This window comes from Centroberyx gerrardi, chromosome 6 (assembly GCF_048128805.1).
Source record: "Centroberyx gerrardi isolate f3 chromosome 6, fCenGer3.hap1.cur.20231027, whole genome shotgun sequence".
Lineage (NCBI taxonomy): Eukaryota > Metazoa > Chordata > Actinopteri > Beryciformes > Berycidae > Centroberyx > Centroberyx gerrardi.
Genome location: NC_136002.1, coordinates 2680030 through 2699031, shown reverse-complemented (window position 1 = coordinate 2699031; position 19002 = coordinate 2680030). Strand labels below are relative to the sequence as shown.

At 40.3% G+C, this 19002-nt stretch overlaps 2 protein-coding genes across 2 annotated transcripts in view; one reads left to right on the top strand and one right to left on the bottom strand.

Moving 5' to 3' along the window:
* sorl1 (sortilin-related receptor, L(DLR class) A repeats containing) overlaps positions 1 to 7852 on the bottom strand; it is an 82387-nt gene extending 74535 nt beyond the window's left edge. Inside the window, exon 1 of the mRNA XM_071906028.2 lies at positions 7535 to 7852. Within this exon, the coding sequence (XP_071762129.2) occupies positions 7535 to 7852 (318 nt within the window). The remainder of the gene's footprint in view (positions 1 to 7534) is intronic.
* A 3597-nt stretch (positions 7853 to 11449) lies between these two features.
* Positions 11450 to 18806, top strand: LOC139917002 (testis-expressed protein 12). Its single transcript, XM_078284364.1, has 5 exons — positions 11450 to 11603; positions 14186 to 14302; positions 14566 to 14677; positions 17265 to 17316; positions 18385 to 18806. The coding sequence occupies exons 2-5, from the start codon at positions 14201 to 14203 to the stop codon at positions 18527 to 18529; spliced, it is 411 nt and encodes a 136-aa protein (XP_078140490.1). The 5' UTR covers positions 11450 to 11603; positions 14186 to 14200; the 3' UTR covers positions 18530 to 18806.
* The last annotated feature ends 196 nt before the right edge of the window (positions 18807 to 19002 follow it).

Sequence of the window (19002 nt, the reverse complement as noted above, 5' to 3'; positions counted from 1 at the left end):
AATATCAATTACAGAACTGACAAATATGTTCCTCTTTATTCTGCAATAGCAGCACAAAATAGCTCTGTACCACTTGGATTATAAAATTGTCAGAAAAAAAATCCAGTTTTGTTTCAGGATCCGTTTTGTTATATCTGACTGAAAAGTACTTGAATGCACAATGAGTTGTATTTACAACTGTCAAACTCAGAAGTACGAGCTTATGAGGAGCACATGAAGGCAGCAAGACTCTTCCAACAGATCACTGACAGCCAACAGGCCTTAACAATTGGTTGGTAGGGTTGAAGAGCAGAAGGAGCAGAGATCATGAAGACATTCTTGCCCATCTCTGTCTGAGCTTTAGGGACAATCAGCAGAATTGAATCTTGGGAGCTCAGACTATACTGTCCTGCACTTTTCTGTTAGCCTATACAAACTTAACTTTCCTGTGCAGCAGTAAAGCTAACCTTAGTCATGTTACCTAGCCTAGATCAGTACTCCATGTGCAACAAAACCAACATCACTAACATCTAATTAGTCGACTGATTGAGTGATTGAGTGATCAAATGAGAGAATTTATTTGATAAATTCAAACACAATTGCCCAACAAGCACATAGCATTCTAAATATCAGGATGAAACAATAAAGTTGCATGACTTATTGCCATTGTAAATGCTTACCGACACACACACAGCAGCACATCTTGAACAGTATACATAGATGTGAAAAATATATACAGTACCAAACACATTATACAAAATAACCCTTGGGTCCAACTACCACTCTTGCATTGTATTTTGCTCAAAAACATTTGTAAAATGTCTCTTAAAACATTGATTTTATTTTTGTTAGGCAGCTTGTACCACTCTTTTGCCTGTCATGCTTCTAAGATGAAGCCATCTGAAAAACAGGCCACACTGGCTCTTTTGTTACGGCTAATTGAGTTCCTAAAAAAGGTGAAATTGTCAGAAAAGTAATTTGGATAAAGGCCATAAACAATTTTAAAACCATTTGGAGTTTGAAGTGTACCACCCTTAGACAAGCGGGAGCCAATTCAGATGAAATGATTTGGCCCGAAATGCCACTAAGCTTGAGGACTTCGGCCACCCTGTAGTTTGTGCTAATTTTTTGCAGCGTCATTGAACCAGATGCGGTCAGTGACCACTGTGCACTTTTACACCCTCTCATAACACTTAGCCCTTGCTTTGCATAGATATTTTCAATCACCTTAAGAGCCACGTGTTGTCCCCGCATATGCTGATCTGTGTCACATCCCAAGTAGATCAGTGAGGCTTTCCCTTTCACTAACAAGCCATTACATGCAACTGTGCAACTGGCTGCATTCCTCATTTGTGCTTGGATCCAAATAAAACGGCTTTAGTCCTGCCTAGCTGCAATGATTTCAATTGGCTGCCTGACAACAAGTGAACACTAGAAAGATCATTACGAAGGGACACTTCAAACACATCTTTACTAGTCATGCAGGCTTCATCAATATGCATCGATTATGCACTGTCCTGTAGCAGATACGGCGTAGCTTAATGCAGCATAGCTGGAAATTTCTCTTTGGGATGGGGCCAATGCCATTATCTGCAAAGCCCACCAGACAGACGTAATACAGCAAACCGGGCTCTTGCAGCCTTAGCCGCCAGACAAGCGCAAGCTAGCCATATCTCTGCAGAGGATTAACAGAAGTGAAACTCAAACACCACCAGCACAGTACAATAAACTCCAGACAATGCTGTTAACCCACTCCCTTATCTTAACCCACTAGCTTATCTTCATGAGTGGGGATTCCTTGTCAGGACAAATGTAGGCCTATGTACGCTCCGTGTTATTTCCCATCATCCTATTGGAAGGTCAGCTCAGGTTGTTGGGAGAGTGCACATGGTAACTCAATTCTTATCCCAAAAGGATGAATCATTTATCAAAGCAGCGCACAAATAATATAGCATGGGCTTTATAGCAGACGCTGACACGATTCCAATGCTATCTGCTGCATTCTTCCCTTTCCTTTCCGCCCCTCTGGCACTTTGATATCATACTGGTAGTGAGGAGGAGTTGGGCTCTGTGTCTGGTACTACCATGGAGAGGAGCAGAGCAGCGATAGGCTTGAGCACTTACCCCCTCCAACTCTGCGTTCTCCATTATTCAACGACGGGAGGGAAACGTATCATGGCCAGAAGAGCATCGCCGGCAGAGCCAGTCTCAAACAATGACATCATCTCTGCAGGACTGGCATCCAATGAAGACTCACTCTCCTCTCGCCAGTCACTGAGCACTCTCCAGTTTGCATTTGCAATTTAGCCTATGTAGTGTTACCGGCCAGCGTATTTCTGGCTAAAGAGAGACCACACAATTGAGCCACTGTCCTCCCTCTGTAACAGTCCAGCTCCTCATTTGGCTTTTATTTAAGACTAACCTTTACTGTAGTAAGATGTGCTGACAGAAATAGCAATGTGTTAAAGACTTAGGCCTATTTTCATGTTTCCTCTGAATAGACAACAAACTAACACCATAAAGGATGTTGATGCCATCGTACAGATCTGTTATCATTGAGAGAGACTGCTCTTTTTGCTATCTCACTCGATGAAGATACAGGCTGTGTGGAGCAACCTGCTCACAATTTGGCCAATGTGTAGCTTAAATGAAATGCCTATAAGGCCCAAATGTCAGGCCTTCTGCCATATGCAAGGCTTGCTACTGTGTGGAGGTACTTAATGGCAAATGACTAATATTATATTCGAGTTCTTCTTCAAGGCTGAATGACAAGAGGGCTAAAGTGCCTTAGCGCTACTGAGTGCTCGGCTTGAAACAGCTCCATAACAGCTGCACAAACTCAGCCAGACAAAAACTAATGAAGATATTTTCATACTAGAGCCAAGTGCTGTGTAAAAGCGGAGCCGTCTGCCATTCCGCTTCCAACCCAAGTGCAGGGAGTCAAGAGCGAGAGCGATGAATATTAAGAAGGCTTCGAGAAACCAGCATCGGCATGTGAGCATTAAAAAGGTGAAAATGTGCGGTGTGTGTTGTGCAGGTGTGTGTGTGTGCGTGTGTGTGTGTGTGTGTGTGTGTGTGTGTGTGTGTTCAGGAAAATCAAAAGGTCCAGGGAATGTGTCAGGAGGCTGGCGGCTTGCGAGAGCAGTGTGTGGGAGATTGATGCTGCTGTAAACACAGCTCCGGCTCCAGGTGATTTACAATGTCATTCAGCTGGCCTTTACATTGGCTTAAATGCAGCATGCATTCACTCAAATACACACACACGCATTAAAGTGGTAGTCCTGCGAGATCTTTATTTTTTTTATTTTTTCTCCATCTTTGTCACTAAGCGCTCATCGCTGTGGTGTTTCTGCACTGCACTTCCCAGAGATCACCTGTCAATCATTTTCTTTGTCTGTTCAGCCATGGTGGCTATCGCTGATCATGCTAACTACCCAGTTCTTCTTCTGTTTATTCCAAACAAACCACTGTTGCTGCTGCCAGAAACATAAACCACATCACTTCCTGTAACCAGGGGATTTTAGTTGAGAACAGCAAATGTCAAAGCTTTCATGAACTGGGTATCGGTTGAATCGCTATTGTGTTGTATCAAATAGAGGTAGAGAGCAGTAAAACGGACCGTTATTTATTTGAAAATGTCATAGATCAGTACTTCAATAATGCTTTTGGATTTGATGCCGTCCCTGAAGACGGCGGTATACTAACAATAAAGTCGAACTTGCCCAAAATAAAAACATGTCAAACACATTGCTGCATACAAATTTGTGCATACTCCCAATGGCTTGGTATTGTTCGCTTATTTACACTCCACGCCAGTGGGAGTGCATGATGACTAAAGGGGTAAATGTAACCTAGGGAAACCAGAAACAGTGGTGACAAAAACTCAGTCAAAGAACAACAAAGGGACTGAGGGAATCTGAGGATTTAGAAGCTGTTTGATCGGTCTCAAGGTGCAGATTTCCTGTACCAAGCTCAGCAAGCCGAGCCTCCGAATGATTCATTTTGAAGAGCTGACCACAAGATGTTAGCATAGAGATATGAACAATGGCAATGTACCGGAAAAGGAAACAGAGGCAACCAATTATGTGATATTTTAGACCAGGGACTAGCAACAACGTGCCACGGAGGGCCGAGAGTATGCAGGTTTTCATTCCAAACAAAGCAGCTTTCATTCCAGCCAACCAGCTGATTTCACTGATTAGCACACCTTCAACCAGAGAGGAGGAACTGATTGGTAAAATCACTCGGTGTAGTGTGTGTGTGGTTGGAATAAATATCTGCAGACTGTTGGCACTCCTTTGCACATGGCTGCCCATCCCTGTTTTAGACCAATTGCAGACGGTCGCACAGTGGGGGACCGCTGTGTGAAGAACTCGACTAGTCCGGCTAGCAAGCCTGTTCACACTGCACAGTCCAAAGCCAATGGAAGCCTAAAAAGTTTGTTTCTGCAGCAAGTATACCATAACCTTATATAGCCATGGCCTTAGTTTATACTAGCCCAGGATGATTCTGGGCTCATAACAGCCTGCACCAAGCCTCATGCCAGGTCAGGTACCTATACTTTAGGTCAATTGACTTACTAATAATTTATCTCTTGCATGCCAACTGTGCTGCACTCAGAAAGAGCCACTGTCTATAATCACAATACCTGCTCATGCAAGCTTCTTAACAAGTCCAGTCACCCAAGCCAAGCAGGACAAGCAAGCAGACAACAAGCAGAGGAACAAGCGCTGCACCTATGTAGCTATTAGAATTCGACAAGCTAAGCAATTAAAAACAACAACCTTGACCGGTTGCGTAATTCACAACCAGGAAACACGATCCTGATCAGACTCTCTTGGGGCTATTTGTCCTGGTTGCTCTGTTCGGACCGCGGGTGTCATCAGACAAGGAAGGCCTGGGGCAGCTCCAGACCAGCAGGCCCAGTTAGGGAGATGATGACATGGGGAAGAAACACCGGTTGTGGCTTCCCTCTCCTCACCTCTCCTCCTGACTTTGGGTTTGTCGATCCCTAACGCACACCCACACACACTGACAAACACCCACGCACACTTGCTTTTCCTGCCATCTACTCCGAACACTCCTCTACTATCTCGTCCTCTGTTTTGCACTCAAGTCGTTTTTCTTCTCTTCTCACCTTGATTCCCCTCTGTCTTTGGGTTTTCTTCCCATATCTCCCTCCCCTCCCCTTCCTCCATCGTCTATGCACACTCTGCATTTACGCAACTTAGTCGATGCTTTAATCAAACACATCTCAGCAACTAGGCCTATGCAAGTAAACTGAATTTGCATAGCGCCGTTCTAGACTTACAATCTTGAAGTGAAACATAAAGGGTAAACATAACCGTTCTAGGTTCACTCCTCTTTAGGTTTCACAATCCCAAACATCTAACTCTCGCTTTCTTTCTCCACTCGGTGATTGTCTCTGTGTTTTTTCTGGCAGTCGTGTTTCACTGATGCTGTTGTGTTTTGTTCTGAGATGCTTCATTACACTGCTGCCACTGGGGTGTTGTCTGTGTTCAAGAACTTTCTAATGCATAGACACTTTCACTTGTGAGGTTAGGATAGTGCAGAAGCATAGTGCAAATCCTCATCCTATTGTCCAATAGGATGGGAAATAAGGACGAAATACCTTTGTAATGAATGACAATGCAATACCTGTACTAATCAGTGCATCAGCACTAATAACCTTTATACACACCAATGTTGTACACCAGCATTGGAACCCAACTGTTCCTCTGCGAAGAGTGTTGCATTACATTGAACAATGCACGGAGGAAGAGAATCATTTTAAAAGGAGGGGGTGATGTTGTACTTCCTCCTGCACTGCACTTGTATTAACACGTTAGAGCATTATACTTTCCCAAATTTCACCACAATTTTGAAAATATTATATTAAAAAGTTAGTATGCCACATTAGCTTCTAGATATGTCTTTACCTGTCAGCGTTCAATACCAGAGACAATGAAAGCCTAAAAACACCATTGTCACCAGATAAATTGTTTTAATGATTATTTGGTAACAGAATTATTTGTTAATCATAGTGAGAACTAGTTTCTTATTTCACTTTTATTGTTAGGACTGTCATTATCATTTTAATTTGATGCTGCTTTGGCATTAAGTAGACCTTTGTATTTCATGCCAATAAAAATTAAATTTAAATTTGTGTGCATTTTACATCATTTAGCCTACATCAGAGGGTTTCAATAATATGTTTAAAATAAGGACAAGTAGGATTAGTATTGAAAAAATGCAACTGCTGCTGGACTGGTACAAATATTTGTTTACATAGGCTAGATAATGACGTCAGTGACCTGAAGCTAGCACCGATACGTCTTGTGTGGAGAGAACGCTACGCCAAAGCCCATTAAAATGTGGCAATTTAATGTGGGCTTGCTTATTTGAAATGTTACATACATCGTGGAACATAACTTTAAACCTTTTCCTAATCGTGAGGGTTTTCTGGTAAATTCGGCATACACCTGATCCACCAAGCAGCACTTTATTTCGATTAAATCTCAACTTCTAGAATTGGTTCACACTGCTCGCTACCGTTCACCGTTCGTATTTTGGTGGAATAAGACTGTGGGAGGACAGGCAAACCAGCTATAAAAGTTTATATTTTGTTGAAAGAAGTTCAGCTCGGTGTATTTTTTGTATGCCGAGTTGAAAATTGTCTCCTGAAGGTTCAGAAAAGGTCCTCAGTCATGCTCTACCAGGTGACTATATTTGACGGTAAAAAAGGCCACATTAAATTGCCAGATTTTTGAATGAAGTTGGCAAGAGAGAACGGAACGTATATGGGCTAAACTGAATCTATAAGGTAGTGTTTTGGGGAAGATGTGTTTATGCACGGCCTCCTCCTGAGAGACATTAGGTAGGGAAACATATCGACTTGAACCATTTGTTTGTCACCTTCAGCGTTGGCCCTGTTACATTAGAGAACGTCACGACAAATTGCTCAAAAATCTTGTAGTTTAATGTGGCCTTTCTTATTGGCAAACATAAATACCTCGTAGCATATGATTTAAAATCTTTTACGAATCGCGAGGGTCTTCTGGTAAATTCGGCATACATTGGATCCACCAAGCAGCTATTCAACTTTTAGAATTGGTAAGGTTACACACAGTTCGCTACCACCCACCAAGATGTATTTTTGGAAGAATACCAGGCAAACCAGCTTTTAAAGTTGTCATTTAATTAAGCGAGTGCTGCTTGGTGGATTGTCTGTATGCCGAAATTACCAGAGCAACCTAATGATTCCGAGAACGTCTTGCGTCGAGTTCCATTAGGTATGCTCCTTTGCGGTTAAGTAAGGCCACGTTAAACTGCAAGGTTTTTTAATGTTGTTTGGCGTGCCTTTCTCTCCATACAGGATAGAACAAGAAAGGCTACTTCAGCATGAAGTGAAAGGAATGATGTGACTGAGAAAAGAGAGGGCTTGCATAATTTCTGCAAGCCAACCTTGCCAGCTAAGGACAGCCTGATGGGACAATGCATATGCCATGAACAGACCTAAGTAAAACAGCAGTAATCCTGAGATGTACCACATTACCTGTCCATACACCTTTGGCATGGCTGAAGCAGTACTCCGGCGGTGTCGATGCTGCGGACGGGCACCGGAGTCCAACCCGTCTTCAGCAGCACTACGAGCGGCCAGTCGCAGCTCCGGAGCGGCGGCGCCTCCTCCATCCCCATATGTTAAATCCTCATTTGCGTTTACCGTGAAAAATCCTCTGTTTTGCGGTATCATGTAATGCTGCTCCGGATGAAGACGAAGGTTCGACGATTTTGTTCCAGCAACCCAGAGGAACAACAAATATATTGAACACCGAAGAGAGGACAGCATCTTGTCTGTCTGTGGTGTCGCCATGTTTGTGTATGTTTCGGTTTTGGATTAGGTAAAACGGAAGAGCGCCTTCTAGTGCCCGTGATGCCCCTGATGCTGCATTCAAGTCCTATGGGAAAGTCAGGAAAGACTACCTTCCCACTTGAAAATACTGTTCACCTCAGCTTTCAGGAGGTAAAAACGGTCTGAGAACTCAGCGTTTGGCCATGAACCCTGACTTACCCTGAATTCTGACATCACCAACAAGGAAAAACAGTAGGCCTACTTGTAGTCAAGTGTATCGAGTGATATATTCATTTCAAACAAAACCAACAAAATTAATTATTTTTATCACATATGTCATTTTGTGACCACAGCTCTTAAAATGGGTGAACAAGCTGATCAGGAGCAACCAAGTCTACAGAAAACTTTGATTATGGCATCTCGATGGCTTCCAAGTCGATGCTTTTAAATGTCAAATCCCTCAGTGGTTTATTCCCATTGGACTTGAACGCATCATTGCAATGGAACTATCTCATGCTGTGGATTTGGTGGATTTGCTGGATTTGGAGTTGCTGGCAGTCCCATGAAATAAGGACTTTTTCCTTATTCCACATCTTTCCCTCTAAATCATTTTTATAGGCTATATGTGCAGGTCAAACTGTGTAAATTGCCCATATAACTCTGCGCCAATGCCACCAAGACAAATTTCTCTACATTTGCAGTACCTGGAAATTAAAGTGATTCTGATTCATCCCACGTTATGTTCATTGATCTTTTCTTTCTCCTTTGGAATTGCATTGCTCGCTCTTCATAAATAAATCAACGTTCCCAAAGAATTGCATGCTTTGCACAAAAACTTTTGAACTTGTCAGAAACAGAATGAAAAAGAAACACACAAGAAAAAGATACAAAAAAAAAAGAAAAGAAAAAAGGTGGGTCTCTGTTGCATCACGAGCAGAGGTAGAATTTAAGCCAGGAGTAGGTTTTCCTCTAGAGTAGTTCATCATCAACTTTCTGAAAATGTGGTTTGGTTACTTTTTAATGACTGAAGTGACCTGGTCAGACTGAGGTGTGGAAAGTTTCCTATATTGTATCAGTGAAACAAGAATGAAATAAAACAACCTATAAGAGACAGCATATCAAAAATGTTGTAAAAGTCATTAACATGCAAAAACACAACTGAATTTATTTATAGTCTATTTATCCTCATTTTCATATGATTCCTACTCTGTTTATTCCATTCCAACTCACACAGCACAGCTTTTTCTTTTGGTCTTGCAATAAAACAGAACAGTGTAATATTCCCTGTGCATACATTATTTCTGTTTATTTTTTCTATTACTGACTTCCATATAGCTTCCTATCGATGCAATCAGCCAACAGAGAGCATGTGCATACTGTATAGAAAAGAGATCTATACTCCTTAATATCTACTTTTACATTTTTCATATGCTGCTTTTATAATTTTGTCTTGTGTTCTATACACGAGCAAGTTGAATTCCTTGTATGTGCGAACTGACTTGGCCAATACAATTGATTCTGACCTCTGACAAATCTGATGCTGTGAATTGGAAACTGTGAAATTTGAACATGTCTATGAACACAGACACCTTTCTTCTTTCTTTTTTTTCATTTTTTTTTTCAAAAGTGCATTTACACCTCTTGGCCACTGTTGCTGCTATTTATCTAACACACTGCCATAATCCACCCCACTGCCACAGGACAGCAGCATTGATCTGGAGTTAAACCTTCCACCTTTCAGATCTCCTTTCCTCTCTGAGTAGCTCTAATCTTCCTTTATATAATCCCATTGATTTAATCCAGCGCAGGCTGAATGTAGGGATTGGAAGATGCAGTATGTCCATGAAAGCCAGTTGGAGTTAGTCTGGAGTTAGTCCACTTAAAAGAGACATTGTAATCTAGGCTTAATCCATATCTGGGAGAGGGTCTTTCACTTTTAGAGCTGCTCATCACTGTTAGAATTAGTTGGACAGAGTGGAATACAACAACATGGTTTAAAAGATATATAATGTTGAGGTTGAGCTATGCAATATTTAGAAGTGGTACTGTTATAACAATAATGATAATAATAATAATTTTATTTATATAGCACTTTTCAAAACAATGTTACAAAGTGCTTCACAAAACAAGATACAAACACCAACAGAGTTCAGAAATTGTCATAAACATAAGAATAAAAGTCGGACTAAAAGGAAGTAAGAAGTATTGAAAAATAAGAGAATGAAGGGAAAATAAAACAATAAAAACAAGATATAAAATAGTAAAAGAGAAGGAATAAGAGCCATGCGAAGAAAAGGCTTTTACATAAAAGTAAGTTTTAAGGAGAGACTCTTATATAGACTGCCTCTACATATCTGTTTGTCAACAGCAGAGGTGGGAACTCGAGTCACATGACTTGGACTCAAGTCACAATTTGAACTACTTGAGACTTGACTTGACTTGGGCTCTGCTGACTTGACTTTGGCTTGTACTTTGATGACTTGAAAAGGTTTCTAAAGTCTTGACTTGAGATCTTGTGTTTGTGTAAATGACTTAGATTGAAAGTGATGAGATTTGTTCCAGCAGACGACTGAATTTAAATTCTGTTTTCTGAATTTGTATGGAATGATTGAATTTATTGAAGTTGAAACTGATTATAGAAATCAAACTCACTTACCAAGTTTTTATCCTATTAAAACCATAAATACATTGAAAAGTCCTAGATATTTAGTTTTCTTTAAGATATTAAATTGATACTGGACTCTTGATTTGTTCTGACTTGACTTGCTGTTCTACATTTAGACTTGAGACTTGACTTGAGACTTGTGCCTCAAGACTTGAGACTGACTTGGGACCAGAGCAAAGTTGACTTGGTCACACCTCTGCATCACAGTAAGAAAAGTTTGAATTGTCCATTGGGAAATTGATCTAAAATTATATTATAGAGAAGACTGGATTAAATATGACAGGGATTCCCTTTCCATACACAGCCTTGCTTTGTCAACTGCAGCCTATTTGTGGGCTGAGTTTTTATAATGCGTTATTGCAATAACCTCATTGTTCAAAAATGATTGTCCTGGTAATCCTCGTGCATTTAATTATTCATGTCAAATCATTTGAATTTGTTAATATAAAAATGAATTAGGATTTTCTTATAAATTAACCTGCAGGTTCCCACCCCCTTGCATGTCAGTGTATTATGTGAGTACTGTATATTCATAGGTGTTTTGTTAATGAAATTACAAATGAGCCAATGCGAAAATGATATTGTATATGCCACAACAGCAATTGGGAGGGAAAAATTACAGAGAGCCTGAAAGCAATGGTGATGGACTTTTTTTTTTTAACATAATGTTACTGTTGGTCATTCTGCGTAACTAATGTTGGTATGTTTCTGTTTTCACCTTTTGTTAATGTGTATGTTCTCCTCTTTATTTGGCACTGCAGCACAAAATAGCTCTGTGCTGTTTGATATGTAAACAAAGCAGCAAAATACTTTTGTTACAAGGTGTATTTTTGTATTATCTTGAAAAGCACTTGAATGCGTGACAAGTCTTATTTACGACTTCCGAAGTGTGAAGCCGAGACTTCGGAGGAGCACCTGAAAGCAGCATTCGACGCCCACCAGTGCTGGAGAATTCCCTTTCCCTTTCGTTAAAAATAAAATAACCCCAAATTACAGTTGGCTAAAGTAGCTACCAGCAATGAAATAACTTCAATTTACCAGCAGTCGGGTTCACATTTGTCGATCTATGAAAATATTTATCCCTTCAACGCAGACTTTCTAAGTGTTGTAAGTAGCAGTTTGCTAGCTATCTTTGCTTTCGCTAAATAAATAAAAAATCTTAGCTAGCTAACGGAATTGTATCCCATTCTGGACACTGTATCCTGTAAACTTTAAAAAAGACAGATGGAGGATTGTTAATTTATGAGAAACAGTACAGGATGAAATATATTGGTATATGATTGTGATTTTTTGGTCATATGCTGTCCGGAATTGGATACCCTGATAGTGATATATTGTTGTGATTTTTGTAGATGTTAGCCCACCCAATGACTAACTAATGCTAAACTGGCTAGCCCATTGTGGTAAAGTTGGTTTCATATTGTAGCGTCCCTACAATACTGTACATTAAGCTTACGACTTATTCAACAAAGGCTTTGCAGTTGTGTCACAAATCTCCTAACAGTTAGTATCCATGGCTGGCACTATCATGGAAAAGTATATTAGCAATCACATTTAGCAAAGCAACTAACATGCAACTAGCCAACGAAGCTGAAGTTAGCTCCCGATTCGTAGCTCCCTATTCGCAGCTAGTGATGTGCGACCGAGAACGAGTCGATTTTTTCGAACATAGTTTTTGTAATGACAAACTGGGAATACTTTGTTACCACTGGTACTGTGACATGTTTATTGATCGAAAACAATGTATTTGTAATTTGTAATCTATTCAGTGCTATGCCATATAGACTGTATCAAGAAATATCCCCCTGTATAGGATTCAGTCTGGCTGATCTCAAAAATGGCTCTACGGCCTTTTTCAGGGCCGCGTGAGGTGGTCTCGGTTTTGGGTGTGAAAATCCATTCATGGTCTAATGGACAGCTGAAAAGCCAGCCCCTTATTCGCATTTAAACACTTAGAAAAATGACAGCTGACTCGGGTCTCAATTAGCAAGTTCACAGCATGATTTAGAGCCCTTATTCACTTTGGGTCACCCATATCAATGTTCACACATATTGACCACCTCACGTAGTGTCCCCCAGTATAGGATTCAGTCTGACCCAAATGGATTTTCACACTCAAAACCGATCTCAAAAATGGCTCTGCGGCCTTTTTCAGGGCCGCGTGGGGTGGTCTCGGTTTTGAGTGTGAAAATCCATTCGGGCCAGACTGAATCCTATACAGGGGGATATTTCTTGATACAGTCTATATGGCATAGCACTGAATAGATTAAAAAATTACAAATACATTGTTATCAATAAACATGTCACAGTACCAGTGGTAACAAAGTATTCCCAGTTTGTCATTAAAAAAACTATGTTCGAAAAAATCGACTCGTTCTCGGTCGCACATCACTAGCCGCGAATAGGGAGCTACGAATCAGGAGCTAACTTCAGCTTCGTAACTAGCCACTACTAGGTACTAGCCATGAAATGTTAGCTGTTATTCACATCAGATGTGTTAACAACAAGACAGTGATGGTTAGCTGACCAGATACTATGGTTAGCTAACAAGCTGACTGTCTATTCCATACTGTTGGGTTGAGATGGCCAAGTCGTAAGTTTAGAAACAGCCAGTCAGCTGTTCTCACCTGTTCTTGTCGTTGCCAAGAGCCGAGGACCTCCAATATGGCCGCCAGAGAGCGTTAAGCCATGTGAAAGCCCTGTATAACTTTGTAACCATGTGAGATATGTATAAACTATATATTGATTATAGTATTTTATAGTTTGTTACATATTGTATCATTGTTATGTGCTGTCGTGTCTGTCTCTAACTTTCTATGTTGCTACCGTCTGAGCCAGGCCTCCATTGAAAAAGATTTTTAGCCTCAGTGGGATTTACCCAATATTTCTGCTTTCCTGAAGCATAATATGAATAGTAAATACCAGCAGGAGTTGCTGAGTGGTAGTGAGTGAAACAAAGTGAACAGCCACGGTGCACGGGCTGGGTAGATATCTGCATTCATAAAGGCTGTGTTTTTGTTGTTGTTAGCCTGTGACACCACAACTATGCTTTAATTGTGGAGATTCCCCCTTCCAATCAACTGCAGTTACTTTCTAGACTTGTTGCTTATTAGATTTTCACGAATTACCTTTCAGATGCATTCGCTTCCCAGTGCAATAATGTCTGGAACCACCTCTGCAGTAATAGTGGAGATACCCCTCTGATCAACAGCAGTTACTTTTTTAACACTGTATTTACACATGCAGACGTTACAATTACAGATACACAGAAATAGCCTATATGTCATGGTAAAATGAATCTTTGGCAACAAAGATGCACTATCTGCAATGAGTAATACCACTAATGACTTAAAAACACATTTGCGGTGATGAGTGCATCTGAAGCAAATACATAAAGCAAGCATTGATGTTGGCAATGAGAATATTGCGAGTCGTTGTTGCATGAAAACCTTGTATCCCCCAAATGTCAACTTTTCAGGAACTAAGAAAGACAGCTTTGTTTTCAGATTTACCACGAAGTACAGTATTTCAGAGTTTATCCAATGGGGTTTTGAAAGGGTTCCATTTTTCAACCCATAGAGGAACATATAATCCTTCAATCAAAATCAACAAATTTGGAGTTACTGACTTTTAAAGGTAATTCTTTAGCTAGCAAATTCAAGTCTCTAATTTGAGTTTCACATTTGCAGTAACGTTCCACGACAATGGAAGAAGCAACACCAGTGCGAGGAAAAGTGATTCCACCGACAGTAAACAAGAGGGGAGTGAACAACAGCAAAGGGCCTAAACAGAAAATACCCCAAAAGGTGAGAATAGCTGCTGTTGAGCCTCCCACACCATAAGGAAAAGGGCACTGATAGTATTTGCAACACAAAGAAAAGTTATTAATAATTTGTGGCCATTTGGTCCAAGGATGTTAAGTTAGTTAGTTATTCAGCTCTGCCTGTATAGATAGATAGATAGATAGATAGATAGATAGATAGATAGATAGATAGATACTTTTCCAATACATACTGTACATAAATTGAGATAATCTAATAGTACAACCCTCTTTTCCCCATTGTAATAGATGGAACACACACCTGCACATCAAGACAAATATTCACCAAAAAAGAAAAAAACTGCCTCTAGTAAACCATCAGCTGTGGATTCAGCAGATTTATTTGAGCATACAATTGCAGGTATGTGTAATGTGGAATTGCCAAGTTACACAAAAATGTTGTGTTCTTCTTAAAGGACAATTCCAGCGTGATTGTTGAGTTTTTGCTCATATCCTGCATTCCCTTACAGTTTTACATCACTGCAGATCGTTTCCCAGTGCTTTTGTCTCGTTGTGATATATTGACTATTTTTTCCTCTTAGTTGTTTTCAGAGTACGAAATTTTAAATACATGCTGTCTAAATATGACAAGGTACTCTCTGGGTACCATTTTTAAGCCACAATTGTGAAAAATCTTAATCTTAATTTAACAGATTATAGTTGGCGGAAGAGTCTTGCTTTGGTTTGTCTGTTGTAGGGCTGAAACGATTCCTCGAGTAACTCGATTACTAAAAATCATCGATGCAAATTCTTTGCATCGAAGCTTCGTTTAATCCATATAACTATATACACACTCAGTGTTTCGCACGGATGATTATTACTGTTGCACAACGCGCTGGAGAAAGAGAGAGAAAATAGCGAGGGGCGAAGAGAAGAGACAGGCCAGAGAAAACGACAGAAAGTGTCCAAAGTTTTGGATCCAGTGTTGCCAACTTGGCGACTTTGTCGCTAGACTTAGCGACTTTTCAGACCCCCCTGGCGACTTTATTTCTCAAAAGCGACTAGCGACAAATCTGCCGACTTTTTCTGACCATGGGAAGCAATGTTAATGTGTTGAATCCCAAAGCATTTGGCAATAAATTGGTTCGGCTGATGCCGGTTTTCTCTACTTGCTTGTCTAATCCAGAGAGGTCTGACGGTCGCAGCGCTTCCCACACACAGCGTAGCTCCTTCCCTCCGCTGAGAGCAGGGACTGTAGGATATGGTCCACTTGTAATTGCTACCGGCGTACGCCGAAACTGGCCGGGTGGGCGGAGTCAGCACTTAATATTAAAACGGGATGAGATGAAGGCTAGTAAAGAATGCACGTTAATTATGGCTATATGTAATGGCTAGTTAAGAACGTAAATCAATATGGTGGCTAGTTATGATGTCCCTAAGTTAGCTAAGTTTTGCTCAAGAAAATAACCACAGAAAATAAAATGCTGCAGTCAATTTGTGAAAGCCTGAGCTTCATTCATGTTATTATTATGATAGTCACACACACATACACACACACGCACACACACACACACACACACACACACACACACACACACACACACACACACACACACCTACTCCCCTCACAGTGATGCATAAAATACCCCAGAAAGCAAAATATCAGGTGGTGTAAGTAGCAATTGGAGCCTAAAATGCACCAGTCCAATACAGCAGGTATATTCAGTTTAGTTTGATTGCAGTGAGTAGGGTCAGCAGGTGTAGGGCAACCCTTCAACATAGTAAATAAATGTACATTAGCCAGTCTTATGAACTTGTATGATATTTAGGCCTAGTAATAAATATCAATAATAATAATTATTTCACCTCGCTTTCAGTAAATCACAGTGTCGTATGGACAGCTTCGTGCGGACAGCTTTTCTCTTTTGTATATTTACTATTGCTCTTTAATAAAGCAAAAGTATTTCTTATCCGATTACTTGATTAATCGATGGAATAATCGGTAGAATACTCGATTACTAAAATAATCGATAGCTGCAGCCCTAGACGGGGTTGTGATTGGCAGAAGGTAACGTAACCGCACAGAACGTTAGCTATTGGTTGAAAGTTTTATTTTGGAGAGGAAAACGCAGAAATCAGAGAAGCAGAAAGCGCCCCCTCCTGTTTCGTCTCGGCTCTCGCGGTGTTCCGCAATGCGCGCATGAATATGAAACTGTGACAGGAACTCTCTCTCCCCCCCCCCCCCCCCCCCCCCCACACACACACACACACACACACACACACTCCCCCCCCCCCACACTCACTTGAGTCCTCTCCATTTTGCTTTTTGGAGGCTTCCTGAAGCAAAAAATCTATGCAAAATCCAAATCCAGCAAAACCAGAAACTTGGTACTTTGGTACTGGTACTTTGGTAGCAGCTGTTGATCTGGGTATGGTTTATTGGATACAAACTGCTTCCATACTGCAAGCAACACAATCACAAGTTACTAGAAGTCCATTCATTTCCTATGGAGCTCAGTGACCAGGGAAACTCAGCCAATGTGTGGACGGTCCACAAGCTTGGCAGCTGAGAAAAGCTGGCCGTGGCTGAACTTTTCTTGGTTATTAGTTGTCAACAGCCAGTTAGTTAGTTTCAACCAGTCAGTGCAATCAGTCAGAATATATCAACCCATCAACCAAGTTGCTTGAAGCGTGTACAAAATTTTCACAGACTTTTCCAACACCCCGTGTTGGAAAAGTCGGGGCCGTGTTCATGAAACCAGCCGTTGCTGTTCTTGACCATGCTCTGATTGAAGTAGTTCAGATCACAGCCTTTGAGGTCAATTGCCTGTTCTTTCTACACTGTGTCTGTTGTCAACTCAACCCAGTCTAGCTTTATGTAACTGTTTGTTGTGTCATCTCACACACTGATGCATGACATTCGTGGGTCACCTCATGTACATGTTGAAGTTTTCTCCATGGAATGAAATTGGCCGCATCCCACGTGTTGATTTGCTTTCTGGTAACAGGTGCAAATAGAGAAGTCAGCATGCTGTTTTCAAAATATGCTGAAGTCTTAAGGTAGGTTGTATTTAAACAGCTAGATCTTCATTCTTCACAAAATTGTGCACCACCATTTTTTCTTACCTGCTTGATTCCGCTATAGATACAAAACCTTGAAAAATATGAATGAACAATGTGACATTATGAGCTTTTCACAGCCATTTTGTAGTAACCTTTGAATGTTTACAGTGAAATGGAGCCAAAGTTTTAAAAGACTTAAAGGAAAAATCCACCCTCAGATCCTCTTACACTATTATATATCATCAATCTGTGATGTTCATTGCATTCCTCAAGTTATTTTGTGGTGAAATTTTGTACTTTACTTTTTTGTTGTATCCACTTCACCTCAACCTGCCTCGTCTACTTCTACGTAAGTTAGTGATTTCCTACATTTCACAGAATGACTCATGCCGCATTACTCAAAATACAACATGTCTTGTGGCTGCATTGCATTCTGGTCTATTAAGGCTACTGTTGGTGGAGAAACTGGTTTCTCTTTTTCTACGATGGATTTCTCCCTGTATGATTGTTGAATGTCGGTGCAAAATGGCGGCTCTAGAAAGAAGCTCTTGCTCTTTGATTCTGAGGGACTGACACCAAAACCTGATGTTTACCGTTTGGCCAGTTATCCACGGGAAAAAGAAATACAGGGTACATTGCATAGAAGGTACATTGCCAATAGCTGTTTTTAACAGTCTCAAAGTGTTTAAATTTTCTGCTGTCAAACTGTAACTGTGCTGGAAATATCTCGACAAGATGTCATGTAGTCTACATTTGGCCAATTATTGGTGGGAATAAAATACATCACCACACAACAAATCAACCATATCTTTTTTTAACAGTATTACATTTTGTTAGGGTGGATTTTTCCTTTAAGAATACATTTAAAAGTCCGGTTAAGATGCTGCAAACTCTCCAATTTCTCCAACCTCATGCCTTTTACTCTGTGTCAGATTAAAACATAATTATTATGAGTTTCTTCTCTTTTTTCTTTACAAATGATGTAATTTTCCCAATAATTTGTGCTTTTTAAGACTCTAAGTCATATTCAGAGTATATCCATGACGCCGTTTGTGTTTGTTGCAGTGAGAGAGCTGCAGCAGATGCCTCCCAGGTGAAGGAGCTGGAGGGCATTATGATGGAGGCTCGAAGCCTCGAGTCCCACCTGAAAGAGAAGAAAGATCACCTGAGGCGTACGCTGGCTCTCATTTCTGATAAACTGCAGGGTTAATCCTGCTGCATGGACCATCACATACTAGGTAAAACAAATGATTCTGAGCTGTATATTTTACTAACAAGTGGGTTCATTTCAATGTCATGGCTTTATTTTGACACTCTTTATGTTTTTCTTTTGCGAACACGTATGTTTTTGTACTGTATATGTGCCATCTGCAGTTCGTATTTCATTATTCATATTAACTAATGCTCTGTCAAAATATATTACTGCACCAAGTGCCATGCAATGTGGAATTAATTTATTGACTATAAGAATAAATTCATAAATGTTAACCGTTTTAAGTGTATATTTTGTTTTCGTGAAAATGCGTTTTGAATAGCATATTTATTTATACTCTCAATACTCTATTGATAGTTATAGATAATAGATAATTTTTTAATGAATTCTATTATATATGATGGAAACATGCGTCAGTACTGTTTGTAAGGAACTAAATATAGCAACTCCATTAAATCAAAAAACAGAAC